Below are 12,782 nucleotides of genomic sequence, written 5' to 3'. Positions count from 1 at the left end.
CCCTCAGCACAAAGAAAGACCAGCAGCAGGAAAAAAACAAGAGGACAGAGTGATAGGAAAGAAGGAGAGAAAAAGGTGCAAAAAGAATGCAGAGGTAACGTAGAAAGGTGATATTTAGAGGGATAAAAAAAACAAACAAATGAGGTGGTGCAGGCCATGAAAATAGAGGAGGGAGATGAGAATGAGGGGGGGACAAAGGGTATATGTCAATTACCCCACTGTACAACAATACATTTTCATGTCCCTAAGACAGAAATGTATTGAGACTACAAATACATCTGTCAAATTTGAATGAGAGAACGAAATGATCCCCCATATCAAATAAAAGTAAGACTTAGAAGATAAAAACTTCAAATTCAATTCTGAATCTAACATTTTATTTGAGGAAATGATATCAAATGTAATTCACATTTGATATCAGCTATAAAACCAACCATGTTAATGATGTCACGAGGGGAACAGTGAGTGTGAGCCATTACAAAGCAACTCCAGGAAATAGCCAGATCCAAACATATAGGAAACAGTTTAAAAACTGAAGGAGAGTGAAAGGAAACAGAGGTATAGACAGAGCTGTGAGGTCGTGGTGCTGGTCTTTTTATGGATGATGTGTCAAAGGAGACATTTATTATCAGTTTCCCTTCCTCTGTAGTCTGTTCCTACCCTTTCTCGCCCCTAACTGACGGTGTAGATGAGAGGATGTAGCATCAACATACCTGATACCATGCACTAAACCTTTGCAGGGTCTTTGCATTTAATGTTATGAGTTAGTCTGCAGCTTTAATTTCAGCAGTATGGAGATGTTAGCAAGCACTGGCACAATATAATGTCCGAGCTATGATGCAAGTGACAGCAGAGTTATTTTAGACTTCCACAGTAGTGAGTCACTGACAGACAGAGAAGTATACTGGCAGAAGCAAGCAAGCTGATGGAAAGCCTGAGGAGCGGTGCAAAAATGTTGCTTAACATGCTGTATGCATTGGCAAATATCCTCAGCTTAAAAGAATGACACACTGGCAAATGGCAAGTGTCACCTGCGTGATCAGTGCAAACAAAGCTCTTTCAATGTCATAAAATATTGGATTATATTTTGTTATGTTTATGAGCGACATAAAGGATGTACGTACCAAGACAGGGACGACCCACTCCCTGTGATCTGTGGCCACGCGGACATGTGCAGTGGTAGCTGCCTCTAGTATTCTCGCAGATCTGGTTGTATCTGCATTGATGAGTGCCATCTCTGCACTCATCAATGTCTACGGCACAAAGGATACAGAAGTAAATCACGGTGCATAACTAGAATATCTTGCAGCCTGTACTTTAAAAGGACAGTTAAACCCCAAATCAAAATGTAATTTTTTCCCTTATGTGTAGTGCTGTTTATCAGTCTCACCTGGTGCGAGTTGTGGAGTGTTGGAGATATCGACTGTAAAGATGTCTGCCTTCTTTCAAATATAATGTAACTAGACAGCACCACAAGCCAAGTGCCATCTAGAGCTATTATATTTGAGAGAAGGCTGACATCTTCAACACTTGGCAACGCACATCAAAACAATCGTAATTAATAATCAGCGCTACAAGTAAGAGGAAAAATATGTATCTTTGATTTGTGGGTGAACTGGCCCTTTAATGCTCTCTGGCTTAACAAGAAATACCGTGTGCTGGTAAACACTTACCTACACATGTCCCATTGGCACCTTTGGTCATACCATTGGGGCACAGGTCAATACAGGTGTAACCACCCCGTGTGTTTTTACACTGCTGGTCTGATCGACAAACCCTCTGCCTGCACTCGTTTATATCTGGGGTGATCGGAGAGAGAGGAGAAGTCAAATCCAGTTTCTTCAAGGAAATTACATTGAATGATTCATGTAATGACATTATATAAAAAGTCCCCACATAGCACCTTCAATTATGATTTATACAGATGAAGCATTACACAGAGAGGAGTAGCTGTCTCACCTATACAGCGTCGGTTCCTGAGTTGAAAGCCCGGCTCGCAGGCGCATCGGTAGCTGCCAATCGTGTTCAGACAGTGTTGATTGCACGGATTGGACTCCTGGCACTCGTTCACATCTGAGCAAGAAAAAAAAAAACACTTACTTTCAAATCAGTACCACTCACAACAAATGTTCAGTTTATCATTAAAGCTTGTTAATGTACCTGTGCAGCTGAGACCATCGGCTGTTCTCCTGAAGCCGCGCCCGCAGCGCATGACGCATCTGTAAGAGCCGATAATGTTCTCACAATCCTGGCCATCGTTGCACACGTTCTCACCCAGCGAACACTCATCAATGTCTACGAGAATGAAGAGCATTGAATCATTTAAAACAATGACCTGTGAGTGTAATAATCATGCTGACAGCACTGATTCAGAGGGGAGTTGCATACCCTGACAGGTCCTGCCGTCAGCTGAGATGGTGAGGCCTCGGGGACAAGAGCAGTAGTATGTGCCCATGACGTTGTGGCAGGCATGAGAACAGGGGTTCCCAGCCTCACACTCGTTCTCATCTGCAGCACAGAAATGATACATTAACAACAATATTGCAACAGATTTAAGAATACAATGAGCAAGTTCTGCTAGGTATGTTTGGATAAGCTGTTAAATCATTTAAAGGTGCTTTAAAATATACTGTGTCTTTAAAAAAAATCTTTTTAATTTTTAACATATCACTATTATTAACTAGCCATGGGCTGCTATGTTGTTTAACTGATTTTCAGAGTTAGGAACAGCGTAATATGTTGTGATGAACATTACCTGCACAGTAGGGCCCAGCAGACACCAGAGTGAATCCCTGAGGACACTGGTTACTGCGTTCTCCTGGAATCATGTAAACGTTTCATCATTTAGTTTTGATTATATTTGAAACAATAACATGGACTGGGAAAAAAAAGATCCGATGTAAAATGTTGACTGGATGACTAAGCAACAACAGAGGAAAAATGGAGAACATAATATTAAGCTAGCAGCCTTTTTCATTCCATTTGTTGACCACGGTACAAATATTATTCCCTCATTCAGTCATTTTAAAGAGCAGTATTCTCACCCTTGGAGATACTAGCTTGGATGCTAAACTCCAACATCTCCTCCAGGGGGTGGTAGTGAGCGCTGATGGCTGTGGCATGCAGCATCTCTACGAGGTAAGGCATCTTGCCTTTGGACAGGTCGTAGGAGATGGTGTGGTTCCAGGAGTAGGGCACGCTCTCCCTGTCGATGCTGAACATGCGGGTGGACAGAGCGTACAGCTGGCCTGGGCCTGTCTGGATGTAATCCTCCGTGTAGTCCTGAGTCAAACAAAGTGTGCAAGTGAGGCAGTGGAATCAGTAACATAAATAATGGCTGAGTTACATCCAAGATCCAAGTATCCAAGAAAGCTATTCCTGTGAGCCAGCATGTGCAATAGCAAGATGCCTGTGAATGCAGCCATCATTTATGTCCTTAATTACACCCGTGCTTTTCCTGCTATGATATGTCAAAATGTCATCCATGAAAAGGGTCTACACAGAATCACTGTCTTGCAAAGTCTCCCAGAAAGTTGCTTTCATGTTATTACAAATCATCTCAAGCTTTAGTTTCAAGCCTCTGCAACTTGATTTTTTTTACTGTGCTGAACAATACACTTAAAATCAATTCAAATTTGCAAAATATGACATTAATTAGAGTTTCATACAAGATGTGATCTGGTTTAAACTAAGTATGATTATAAATCTACCAATAGGCCACAAAGTCTGCGTCTTTATTTACCTTGATGCTGATGTCAGCATGAGAGGGCAGCTGCAGGATGTGTCCGTTCACTACGATGTCCAGTAGCAACGCTCCATCTGAGTCCAGGCCTCTGGCAATGTGGGTCATCCTCAGGATCTCACCTACCAAGATCCAGTTACACATCAGATGTTCGTCAGGTTTCACCCTACTAGCAGTCACATCCAAAATCATCAGTCCACAACAAGCACCAGATTGAACCCACAATGTTTATTTGTACAAATTGCTCACATCGTAGTAATAATACAGACACAGTAAAGCATGTTTATTCTTACCTGTGGCAAACTCCACCTGTGTCTCTCTCCTGAAGATGCCTCCTGTTAGCGTGTAGCCGTTGACAGCCTCTCCTACTTCCTGTGCAGTTGTCCAGTAGACAGGGTTCAGGATTGAGATGAGCTTTCTCATTGCAGGACCTTGAAAGTAAAGGCAGAGTGAGAGTGTATTTTATCTAATATGAGATTTAATGAGAAAGTTCAAGAGAACAACTTCGGTGCAATAGTTGCATGTAGGCAACTATTTGGTGAAAATCACAGCTAAACATTTAAACATATGTAACTGTTGGAAACTGACCTAATGTTCTTGGCACATTAGTAATAGTAGCCTTGATGATTTTGCTGCCAGACTTGCTGTCTGCGATGGTAGAATTGAGGATGGCGATGCCAAACTCAATATCATTGATGTTCCCTATGATGCTTCCTCTTGCCGTCTGGGGCCCACCTGGAAAAAACAGAGAGGGTATTTAAGAATGCCTTCATAGCTGTGCTCAACTGCACTCAATATACAACAAATATTTTCAAAAATGTCTCACCTGGGCAGGCCTGAGCGTTGCACCTGGACAGCTGAGAAGAGTCTCCTGGACATGGCCGACCACCATTGACAGGAGATGGAGTGTTACAGAGACGGACACGTGTCCTCTCTCCGCCTCCACAGGAAGCGGAGCATTCCCCCCATGGCTGCCATGGACCCCAGTTACCATCAACTACAAAGATATACCCAAAAACAAATAACATACAAATCATCAAAAACGGGACACACACGTCTTTTAGGGATATCTTGAAAAAATCATGAAATATACATTCCCCTGACAGTTTTAAGCACGCTGACTCACCAGGACAGTTGGCTGTGCCGCATCTCTGTATCTGCGTATCTGCACCTGCACATGCTCTCCCACCATTGGCAGGTCTGGGGTTGTCACATGTCCTGTAGCGCCTCATCTGACCTCCGTTACATGTCTTGCTGCAGCTGCCCCAGCTACTCCATGGACCCCAGTTACCAGTGACTGAGAGAAAGAAAGTCAAAATGTCAAAAACAGAATAGAAAAAGTGATAAGCCAGGTCCATTACTGGCAAGAAACCAAACATTTTTACAGATTATTATACAGAAAAATTTACAGATGTAAAGGATATTTGTTTTTTTTCCTGTAAAGAAAAACAAGCTACATTTGTAAAATCTGACCTGTGAACGGAATAAAGTTAATATGACTCACTGGGGCAGGGGTCGCTGTTACAGAAGTCAATGTGCACGTCGTTGCCTTCACACTGCCTGCCACCATGCTGAGGGGCAGGGTTGGCACAGAGGCGTGTCCTCTGTCTGGTCCCGCCTCCACATGAAACACTGCAGGCTCCCCAGGTCACCCATGATGACCACTTCCCATCCACTACAGGGCACAAGAAAAGAAGAAGCAGGAACATCAGTAACTATGATCTCTTTCAATCTGATTCCATCATTTAGCACAATTCCTGAGCACTCACCAGGACAAGGTCTCTCCTTGCACACTTGTGTTTGCGTGTCAGTGCCCTCACACTGCGGCCCGTCAAATGCTGGAGGAGGGTTGTTGCACAGGCGGACTCTGGACTGCATACCCTTACCACAGGTCTCACTGCATGGGCTCCATGGTAGCCAAGACCCCCAGTTACCAGCCACTGCAGGAGTATAAACAGATGGTTAATACATACAGTCCTATAGTCACATATTTAGGCTCAGCGGTACAAAGAAACTAGTACATTACAATGCGTTATAGGCGGTTACACAACTGAGATAGGTAGCATTAAAAAATAATTGATTAAGCACTGATTAGTATTTGGAAGATGAGAAAAGATGATGATTTTATGTGTCTGTATAGACATGCGTTTCTTCCAGTAGCACTTCCTGTGACCACCTTTTGGCATACTCACCTGGACAAGGTCTGACACTGCACATGATGACCTCCACTGCCTTCCCCTCACAGGGCCTGCCTCCATGCTGAGCTGGAGGGTTGCTGCAGGTCCGGACCCTGGTTCTGTTGCCCTGACCACAAGTACGAGAACACTCCTCCCAGACAGACCACTCTGACCAGTTACCATCCACTGTGGAGGGACAAAGGTACAGACTTTGGTACCACATATGCCTTTTGTCTTTTTTACAAGTACTGGTATTGAATCTTCTGATCTTTCAAAGCATTCTCACCTGGACAGGGCTTTCCCTGGCAACTACGTGTCTCTGTATCTAATCCTGCACAGTGACGCCCTCCATTGGCAGGTAGAGGATTGTTACACTGTCTCCGCCTCTTCTGGGATCCGACACCACAGGACACACTGCAAGAACCCCACTCTGCCCACTCTGAGTACCCCCCATGAACTAGAAAATAAGGGAAGCGTGTTAACAAAGCATGTCTTTACCCATGTGGTCAATTTAGATGATTGTTTGTTTTTGCTTCCTTCTTTTGTTTTGCTCACCTCGTACAGTAAGAGTGACCCTGACCAGCACTGATCCCAACAAGTTTCTGGCCACACATTCATATTCAGCTGTGTCCTCCTTCTGGACACTGCTGATCCTCAGGGAACCGTTAGACAGGGTGGAGAAGCGGTCATTGCCCAGCAGAGGGCGCCCCTGGCGGGACCACTCTATCATAGGCGTAGGCTCACCCTCCGCCTGACAGTTGAGCACAACTGTGGTGCCGGCATCCACCACTGTCTCCACTGGCTCCACTATGATGGTGGGAGCACCTGGGAAAAAGTACAGGGGGATTCCACTGATTTCACAAATCAAAATCAGTTTACTGGACATGAGGAGCACCAACAACTGCTGATGATGTCACTACTTAGGTGCAATACTAAATCACTGGACTACACTCTAGGTTATAATAACTTTATCATTTTTTCATGTAGAAAATGTCAGATTTTATGCTAAATATGACTGACAGAAAATATAGACACTTACTCTGCAAAGTCAGTGTGACACTCCTTTCCACCACCCCAGCATCGTTTGTTGCCACACACATGTAGTTGCCTGCATCTTCACTCTGTAGAAAATGTAATAAAAACACATTTAGTTATCATAATCTCAAATAAGTTAAAACAAACGCCTGTCTAAAAATCTGCACAAACTTTTTATCAACATTATGTACTGGGTTTTACAAATAAGAAATCTAAGCCTCATGTGTTTTCCTACCACTGTGCCATAGATGGCCAAAGAGCCGTTGTCCAGCTGACGGATGCGGTTGCTGATCTGGATGTTTATTCCATTTTTGCTCCACTGGATTGTTGGCAGGGGGTCTCCCCGAACCTCACAGTTCAGGATGGCATTACCACCCAGAGGTTCAATACGGTTGGAGTGAAGGTCCCCATCAATGATAGGAGGCTCTGGAGACACACACAAGAACTTGCTTTCACATTATGGTTCACTTGATTAGAGTTGAGCTGCGAGTTAAAAGGTAACACTTTACTTTAAATCCCCCTTCTTAAGCATTTATAAGCACCATACAAATAATTGCTGAATATGGGGAGTGGTGCTAGCTACTAAAGTAAAATGACGACTCAAATGGTTTCATGGCAGTGTGGTTTTACCTTTGACATAGACAAAGCCCAGTGACTTGATCGTTCCTACATTGTTTTCTGCCACACAGGTGTAAGTCCCAGAGTCGTCTTTGCTCACTCTCTCTATCACCAACTCACTGTGGCCATTCATGTGGTCGTAGTGAACTGAAGCATTAACATAAGACGGTAAAAAACAATAAGTGAAAAACACAGTTATATATCACATACAGCTACATAAAATGACATTACTCTGATGGATTTGGGTGGATATTTTTCACTAATCAACTGAGATCTTTTTATGTCTCTATATACCTGGGATGATGTTATTGTTAAAGGCCCATGTGATTCTGGGTGGAGGGATGCCGCTGACTCCACAGGCCAGCAGCAGACGCTCTCCCTTGTTGAGGGCCACATCTCCGGGCAGCTCAGTGAACACTGGGTGAGTGTGAACAGACAGGGTCGTTGTCCGACTGTCCTGTCCAACAGCGTTTGTTGCAACACAGGTATAAATGCCTGCATCGTCAGGCTGGTACAGAGGGAGGGGAGATGAGGAGAGTGGAAGCATGCAGAAAACAATCATTAAATACATTTTTTAAATGCAAGACAAGCTTAGCATGTGTCACACAACATGCATTACTGGTAGCAGAGCTCTAAATAATATAAAGGTGGGACCATAGCTACTTGAGCTAAATGTAATACAAACCAATTTCGCTCTCCAGCAACATAGACATAAACAAAGAGAAAACTAATTTGCTTCTTTCCCATACCTGAGCAATGTCTATTACCAGCTCTCCAGAGGGCAGGATTGTGTACTCCCCTGTGCTTTCACTGAGAGGATTACCATCCTTCTCCCAGGACAGGCTGGGCTGAGGGACCCCCTCCGCCACACACACCAGCTGAGCCTGATTGTTTTCGACCACTGCCACCTCCTGCTCTCCACCACGTATGGAAGGTGGGACTGCAAAGGAAACAGATTTCATTATTCAGTATCACATTAACTATAAAACATTTGTCTAGTTTATACACTGCATTTTACATCTGGGGGCAAATTAGATTACTTTATGGCACAAAGTGAAAATAATAAAAAGAAAAAGGCATTGTTCTTCCAGCTTCCTCACAATCACAGATGGTAAAACTTGTGAAGTGTTGATGGAAAAACTTAAGTTAAACCGAAAATAAATGCACTCAGAAGTAGCCAAGTAGCAAAATCCTCTTTGCAATGAGAAACAGAAATGTGGTTTTAAAGTATTCAAAGATATCAAAGTATTACATTCAGCTAGATCAGTTTTATGATTTACTTTGAAGGTCGTACTTATCTCATGTACTACAGAGACACAGCATAAAGGAGAACAACAACGTTTTTACACAAACTCTACATCTGTTTAAAATACTGTATGAACTGAATCTTACTTTGTACAGTGAGGCTCATCTCATGGCTGACAGTTCCCGCTACATTGGCAGCAATACAAGTGTAACGTCCGGTGTCGCCTGGCTGGATAAAGGCGATCTGCAGGGATCCTGAGCTGAGCACCCGCTGGCGCACAGATTCACTCAATTGCTGCCCGTCTTTATGCCATGTGACAGAGGGCGGAGGGGAGCCGTCAGCTTGGCACTGTAGCGTCACAGAGGAGTCAACAGGTGCCAGATACTGGTGAGTGTCTGAGCTGATCACTGGAGGGACTGCAGGGCACAGCAAATAGAAATTCCCCATCAAGTCAAACATTCAGAATATTTATTGACAGCATCAACAAAATAAAAAAGTGGGCTGTTAAACATGAAATAAGACGACTGAAAGGAGTACAGGTTGGAGCTTGGAAGACACACAACTGTTACATTAAGTATCAGAATTAATTAATGCATGTATATTGTATTAGAGTACACTAGATTAGGTATTTGTCTTACATCCCTGTACAAAACTCTTGAATATTACATAATATGTCTGTTAATCAAGTTACTTTTACTTGAGTGCATGCCCCACCTTGTACTCTGAGTTTTGTCTTGCCAAGCGCAGTGCCTGCAGGGTTTTGAGCCACACATATGTATGTCCCAGAGTCCAACACAGCAGCCTTTGAGATTTGCAGACTTCCATTAGGCAGCACTGTGAAACTTCCACCTGGCATGAAGCAAAAGACATAATGTTATGACTGGCTACTTTTAATTACTAATACACACACACATAGAAAGGATTAATTACCTGAGGTGGGTATGTTGATGCCCTCCTTCTGCCAGGTGATGGTGGGTCTGGGCGAGCCTGTGGCCTTGCAGGGCAGAGTGACGGGGTTATTCAGGATCACATCCAGGGTGGACGGATGAGACTGGATCACTGGAATCTCTGTGGAGAGGGAAGGGAAAGAGTGAAGCTCAGACGGATCTCAAGAAAAAAAAGAAGTTGTAAAGTAAAAGCATATCACGGTCATACAGCTGTTACAGGATAATATAAAATGTATAAATTGAATAATTTTTATTACTGAACATGAATCACCAATGAAATGTGCATGAATTTGAATTAAATTAGAATCCATAACAATGATATGAAAAGCAATTAAGTCCTTGAGTGCACTCTGAACAGCTCCCAAACAGAGGTGTGTCGAGTCATGTGTTGATATACTGCTCCTCACAATGATCTTACCCTGCACTGTGAGCTGCACATGGCGGTGGGTGGAGCCTGCAGCATTCTTGGCCGTGCATGAGTAGCGTCCCGCGTGACTGAGCTCAGCTGAGGTGATCTCTACTGGACCTGAGCGTAGACCATCACACACCACATCAACATGATTAATAAAGATAATTAAGTAAAGTACCAGTTGAATAATTTACTGAATACAATAACATCATTAATACTAATAACTATTTACATTAGTATGATTCTGACCTGTGGACAGGATGCTGTAGCCCTGTCCCTCTTTGGGAAGCCTCATGCCATCTTTGCTCCAGTGGATTGTGGGCTCTGGCACACCAGAAGCAGTACATGCAATGACCACTGGGGACAGTCTGGTTACAATTAGCTCTGTGGGTTCATCTGCTATAGATGGAGGAACTAGAGGGACATAGATAAGAACATGTAAGTAAAAATATCTGGTCTTGAAATGAAATGTTAAAAATGATTACATCAGAAAGCTCATGTCAAAGGTATCACAATGTAATATTAATAAATGTATTGTAATAAGAATGATCAATTTATCAAGGAATGCTGTGTTACTCACCATGGACAGTAAGGTGGATGAATCTGGAGTCTTCACCTGCCTCATTAGAGACCACACATTCATACACCGCTGTGTCTTCCACTGTGGGTGCTATAACCACCAGGGAGCCTGAGGATAGTAATCTGGAAATGAAAAAAAGTGTTAGTACCTAAAGGTGGTTTCATTATGATGTCTACCCTATAATAATGCCCAAAAAACATATGATGTATGTTTTTTAAAAAGTTTATCTTGTAATGAAGTGTTCTAGCAATAAAGCTATTGGTCTAAGTTGAGCTTTTATGAAAATGTCTCCTAAGTTCAAGTTTTGTCTTAGTGAGTTTTTAATCTTGAATTAGAAAACAGAGAGGGAGAAAACCTGGATCAACCTGAACATATTCTGGTTCTGGTCAGTATTGATGACTCGACCATTTTTCATCCAGCTGACGGTGGGTTTGGGTATGCCGGTGGCCTCGCAAGACAGGGTGGTCTGAACGTTGACTGTAACCGTCACATTGGTGCGGCTGTCAGCGATGGAGGGAGGGACTGAAAGATGAGAACCGAGGATCACAAAATTACTGGGTGACTGTGAAAAGTGCGGAAGCATTTATGTATTTTTATGCACATATTTACCACCCACCATATACTTGCAGATCCACTCTCTTGCGTTGCGTCCCGGCTGGATTTGTTGCCATACACAGATAGCGACCAGTGTCGGTCACCTGAGCAGAGTGGATGTGTAATGACCCATCCTCTGCAAATGTGTACCTGCACATGTTTATACAAGCAAGGTAAGACACAGCATCGAGGAAATATGATAATGACAGCAATGCTTATTTGAGATAGAATCAGCAACAATGCATTATTGTTATATGATAGATGAATTACCTGGGGTTGTTTCCAGCCAATATGGCTCCATGTTTCCTCCAGGTAACACGAGGAGGTGGGACTCCACTTACAATGCACTCAAGCACCGCTGGCTTGTTGATGTGCACTGACACTGTCTCAGAGCCTGCCTTGATAGTTGGGGCCACTGAGGGGACAGGTGACACAGTTTTTCACTCATTTGTAGCTGGGTGATGAGTTCAGCTCTAAGACTAATCACAGAGGCATTTGAAAGAAGACAAACTTCTTTTCTTTAGCTCTATAAGACAGGATATGCAGTATCTGTATATATGCATTAGTTGTAGATGTAAGAGCAACTGTACCATTGACAGCCAGGTTAAACTCCCGCGTGGTCTTGCCGGCGACATTGCTGGCCACACAGGTGTACTGAGCTTTGTCGCTAAGCTCAGCCATGTTGATCTGTAAGTAGCGGCCACTGGACAGAATACGCACACGGGCAGAGGCCTACACAAAGGTAAATTGTAATCTGTGAACACACTTTAGGAGAAGTCATAGCATCACATGGACAGTTGGTGGTTTTCTGACCTGCAATGGTTGGCCATCTTTGAGCCAGGTTAAAGTTGGAGGTGGAACAGCGTCAGACTTGCACTCCAGTGTCACCTGTCTGTTCTGCAGCACTGACACATCCTGAGGTGTACTCTCCCCCACAATGTTAGGAGGAACTGTTACAGGAAAATCAAAAAGAGACAGGCACTGACATGTGAGTTTCTGGTCCAATCTCATCTCACTTTATTTATTGATTGACTGGAGAGAAGAAATATTCATAATTAGTATGTTTATCAGCTGAGCACAGTTTGACTCAATCATCCCTTTTGTACCTGTAATATAACCTCATTACCTGCAAGTCATAGATTGTATCCACAATTATATACAGTACACACTACAATGTGTATTACTTATCTGTGTTACCCACCATGCACTCGGACCAGGAACTCCTTGTCATCGTCTCCTGCTGGACTGTTGGCTAAGCAGCTGTATCTGCCTGTGTCCTCCAACTGAGTACAAGTGAAAAACAAATTGAAGTATGAAAACAATGGAAAAAGACTAAAATTTGCTGCACTTATGTTATCATATACAGTATACCATACTTGTCTTTACCATGAGTATGATTTTAATGTTTTTATATAAAGAGTTGCGTATTAAATT

The 12,782-nt window shown here is 43.1% G+C and overlaps 1 protein-coding gene across 1 annotated transcript in view; it reads right to left on the bottom strand.

Annotated features, from left to right (window-relative positions):
• hmcn1 (hemicentin 1) overlaps positions 1–12,782 on the bottom strand; it is a 96,791-nt gene that overhangs the window by 3,806 nt on the left and 80,203 nt on the right. The window contains exons 70-103 of the mRNA XM_049588337.1: positions 12,550–12,631; positions 12,162–12,298; positions 11,939–12,080; positions 11,619–11,763; positions 11,371–11,498; positions 11,120–11,276; positions 10,755–10,876; positions 10,424–10,588; positions 10,184–10,291; positions 9,749–9,886; positions 9,533–9,667; positions 8,965–9,234; positions 8,322–8,512; positions 7,867–8,080; positions 7,585–7,719; positions 7,190–7,380; positions 6,959–7,040; positions 6,475–6,744; positions 6,206–6,376; positions 5,935–6,105; positions 5,512–5,682; positions 5,247–5,417; positions 4,869–5,039; positions 4,569–4,739; positions 4,331–4,477; positions 4,036–4,173; positions 3,743–3,864; positions 3,045–3,282; positions 2,756–2,818; positions 2,389–2,508; positions 2,161–2,295; positions 1,960–2,073; positions 1,674–1,799; positions 1,125–1,253 (exon numbers count right to left, since the gene is read on the bottom strand). Coding sequence (XP_049444294.1) covers positions 1,125–1,253; positions 1,674–1,799; positions 1,960–2,073; positions 2,161–2,295; positions 2,389–2,508; positions 2,756–2,818; positions 3,045–3,282; positions 3,743–3,864; positions 4,036–4,173; positions 4,331–4,477; positions 4,569–4,739; positions 4,869–5,039; positions 5,247–5,417; positions 5,512–5,682; positions 5,935–6,105; positions 6,206–6,376; positions 6,475–6,744; positions 6,959–7,040; positions 7,190–7,380; positions 7,585–7,719; positions 7,867–8,080; positions 8,322–8,512; positions 8,965–9,234; positions 9,533–9,667; positions 9,749–9,886; positions 10,184–10,291; positions 10,424–10,588; positions 10,755–10,876; positions 11,120–11,276; positions 11,371–11,498; positions 11,619–11,763; positions 11,939–12,080; positions 12,162–12,298; positions 12,550–12,631 — 5,170 coding nt within the window. The remainder of the gene's footprint in view (positions 1–1,124; positions 1,254–1,673; positions 1,800–1,959; positions 2,074–2,160; positions 2,296–2,388; positions 2,509–2,755; positions 2,819–3,044; positions 3,283–3,742; positions 3,865–4,035; positions 4,174–4,330; positions 4,478–4,568; positions 4,740–4,868; positions 5,040–5,246; positions 5,418–5,511; positions 5,683–5,934; positions 6,106–6,205; positions 6,377–6,474; positions 6,745–6,958; positions 7,041–7,189; positions 7,381–7,584; positions 7,720–7,866; positions 8,081–8,321; positions 8,513–8,964; positions 9,235–9,532; positions 9,668–9,748; positions 9,887–10,183; positions 10,292–10,423; positions 10,589–10,754; positions 10,877–11,119; positions 11,277–11,370; positions 11,499–11,618; positions 11,764–11,938; positions 12,081–12,161; positions 12,299–12,549; positions 12,632–12,782) is intronic.

Source organism: Epinephelus fuscoguttatus, linkage group LG10, assembly GCF_011397635.1.
Source record: "Epinephelus fuscoguttatus linkage group LG10, E.fuscoguttatus.final_Chr_v1".
Taxonomy (NCBI): Eukaryota; Metazoa; Chordata; class Actinopteri; order Perciformes; family Serranidae; genus Epinephelus; species Epinephelus fuscoguttatus.
This window is presented reverse-complemented; position numbering and strand designations above follow the sequence as displayed.